Source organism: Papaver somniferum, unplaced genomic scaffold (assembly GCF_003573695.1).
Source record: "Papaver somniferum cultivar HN1 unplaced genomic scaffold, ASM357369v1 unplaced-scaffold_28353, whole genome shotgun sequence".
In the NCBI taxonomy this organism is placed as follows: Eukaryota; Viridiplantae; Streptophyta; class Magnoliopsida; order Ranunculales; family Papaveraceae; genus Papaver; species Papaver somniferum.
The window spans coordinates 68-1,836 of NW_020639212.1; the positions used below are offsets into that span (position 1 = coordinate 68).

General features: G+C 40.2%; 1 protein-coding gene across 1 annotated transcript; it reads left to right on the forward strand.

The window, feature by feature from the left end:
- Positions 1-280: 280 nt before the first annotated feature.
- LOC113341273 (uncharacterized protein K02A2.6-like) lies at positions 281-1,759 on the forward strand (the record flags this gene model as incomplete). The annotated part of the gene is made up of 1 exon (XM_026586211.1): positions 281-1,759. A coding segment is annotated over exon 1 (1,479 nt), but the record flags the coding sequence as incomplete, so codon positions are not given.
- Between the last annotated feature and the right edge of the window lie 10 nt (positions 1,760-1,769).

The following is a 1,769-nucleotide window of genomic DNA, read 5'->3' on the forward strand; positions in this document are numbered from 1 at the left end:
GAAGAGGTCAGGCGAAATTCGCGTTTGCGCCGATTTTTCAACCGGGTTAAACGACGCAATAGAAGAATATCACTATCCACTCCCAAGCCCCGAAGAAGTGTTCGCAAAGTTAAATGGCGGAAAAATCTTTTCGAAAATAGACCTTAGCGACGCATACTTGCAAGTACCCATGGAAAACGAAAGCGCAAAGTTGCTATGCATTAATACGCATAAAGGCTTGTTCCGATACGAACGTTTACCGTTCGGGGTGAAGACAGCACCCGCAATATTCCAGAAAATAATGGATACTATGTTATCTGGGTTAGACTACACGATAGCATATCTCGACGATATACTCGTGAAAAGTGAATCGGTGGATGAACATAAACACCATTTACGCAAAGTTTTCGAAAGATTAAGAAGCTATGGGTTTAGAGTAAAAGAAAACAAGTGCGATTTTCTCCTGGAGGAGATCAAGTATCTGGGACATATAATAAATAAAGAAGGGAAAAAGCCAGATAAAAATCGAGCATCGGCAATAAAGGATATGCCTGAGCCAAAGGACATTAAGTCCCTACAAAGTTTTTTAGGCTTGGTGTCATATTACCAGGATTTTATCCCAGACCTCCACATTCTACGAGCTCCCCTTAACGATCTACTGAAAAAAGAAAAACCATGGTTATGGACAAAAGGATGCAAGCAAGCATTTAAGGATATAAAAGAAAAATTGACATCAGATTTATTTCTGGTACATTTTGATCCAAAGGTAGACATCATCGTGGCGAGCGATGCCAGTTCACATGGCGTAGGTGCGTGCATATTGCACAAATGGAAGGATGGTAAAGTTCGACCAATCGCTCATGCAAGCAGATCATTATTACCTGCTGAGCGAAACTATTCGCAAATAGAAAAAGAGGCATTGGCGATTATCTTCGCTGTAACTAAATTTCATAGATACATACATGGGCGGTATTTTACGCTGCAGACAGACCACAAGCCTCTTGTAACGATTTTCGGTTCAAAGAAGGGTCTGCCAACGTACACAGCAAATAGATTGCTTAGGTGGGGAACAATTTTGCTAAACTATAATTTTAAAATACAATATTTGTCCACCCACAAAATTGGTCACGCAGATGGTCTATCAAGACTCATTCCGAAAGCAACAGAACCATTAGAGGATACGGTAATCGCGTCCCTCAGAGCAGAGGACGAGGTTGAAGAAAATATGGCGAACGCAATTCGAGAATTACCAGTATCGCTTAAGGACATCAAAAGAGAAGCAGATAAGGACAAATATATCATGGAAATAAAGGATAAACTAACTAAAAAAGACGGAAAAAATCAAGAGACATTCTCTCTGGTTGATAATGTACTAATGTATGGAGAAAGGGTAGTAATCCCTAGTACGTTACAAAAAAGAATACTAAAAGACTTTCATACTGGTCACCCAGGCATAAATAGAATGAAGAGTCTCATGAGAGCATACGTCTACTGGCCAGGTATGGATAATGACATCACGTCTATGGTCGGCAGATGTAAAGGCTGCATTTTGGCATCTAAATCACCACATATTCTACACAAGCCATGGCCAAAAACCGATAGGCCATGGTCAAGGATTCATATTGACTTCGCGGGTCCAATTGACGGGTGGAATTATTTGGTCGTAGTTGATAGCTACAGTAAATGGCCCGAAGTTTTCCAAATGAAGAGACCAACATCACAAAATACGATATATAAACTGCATGAATTATTTGCAAGGTTTGGAGTGGTTGATACTATAGTGAGTGACA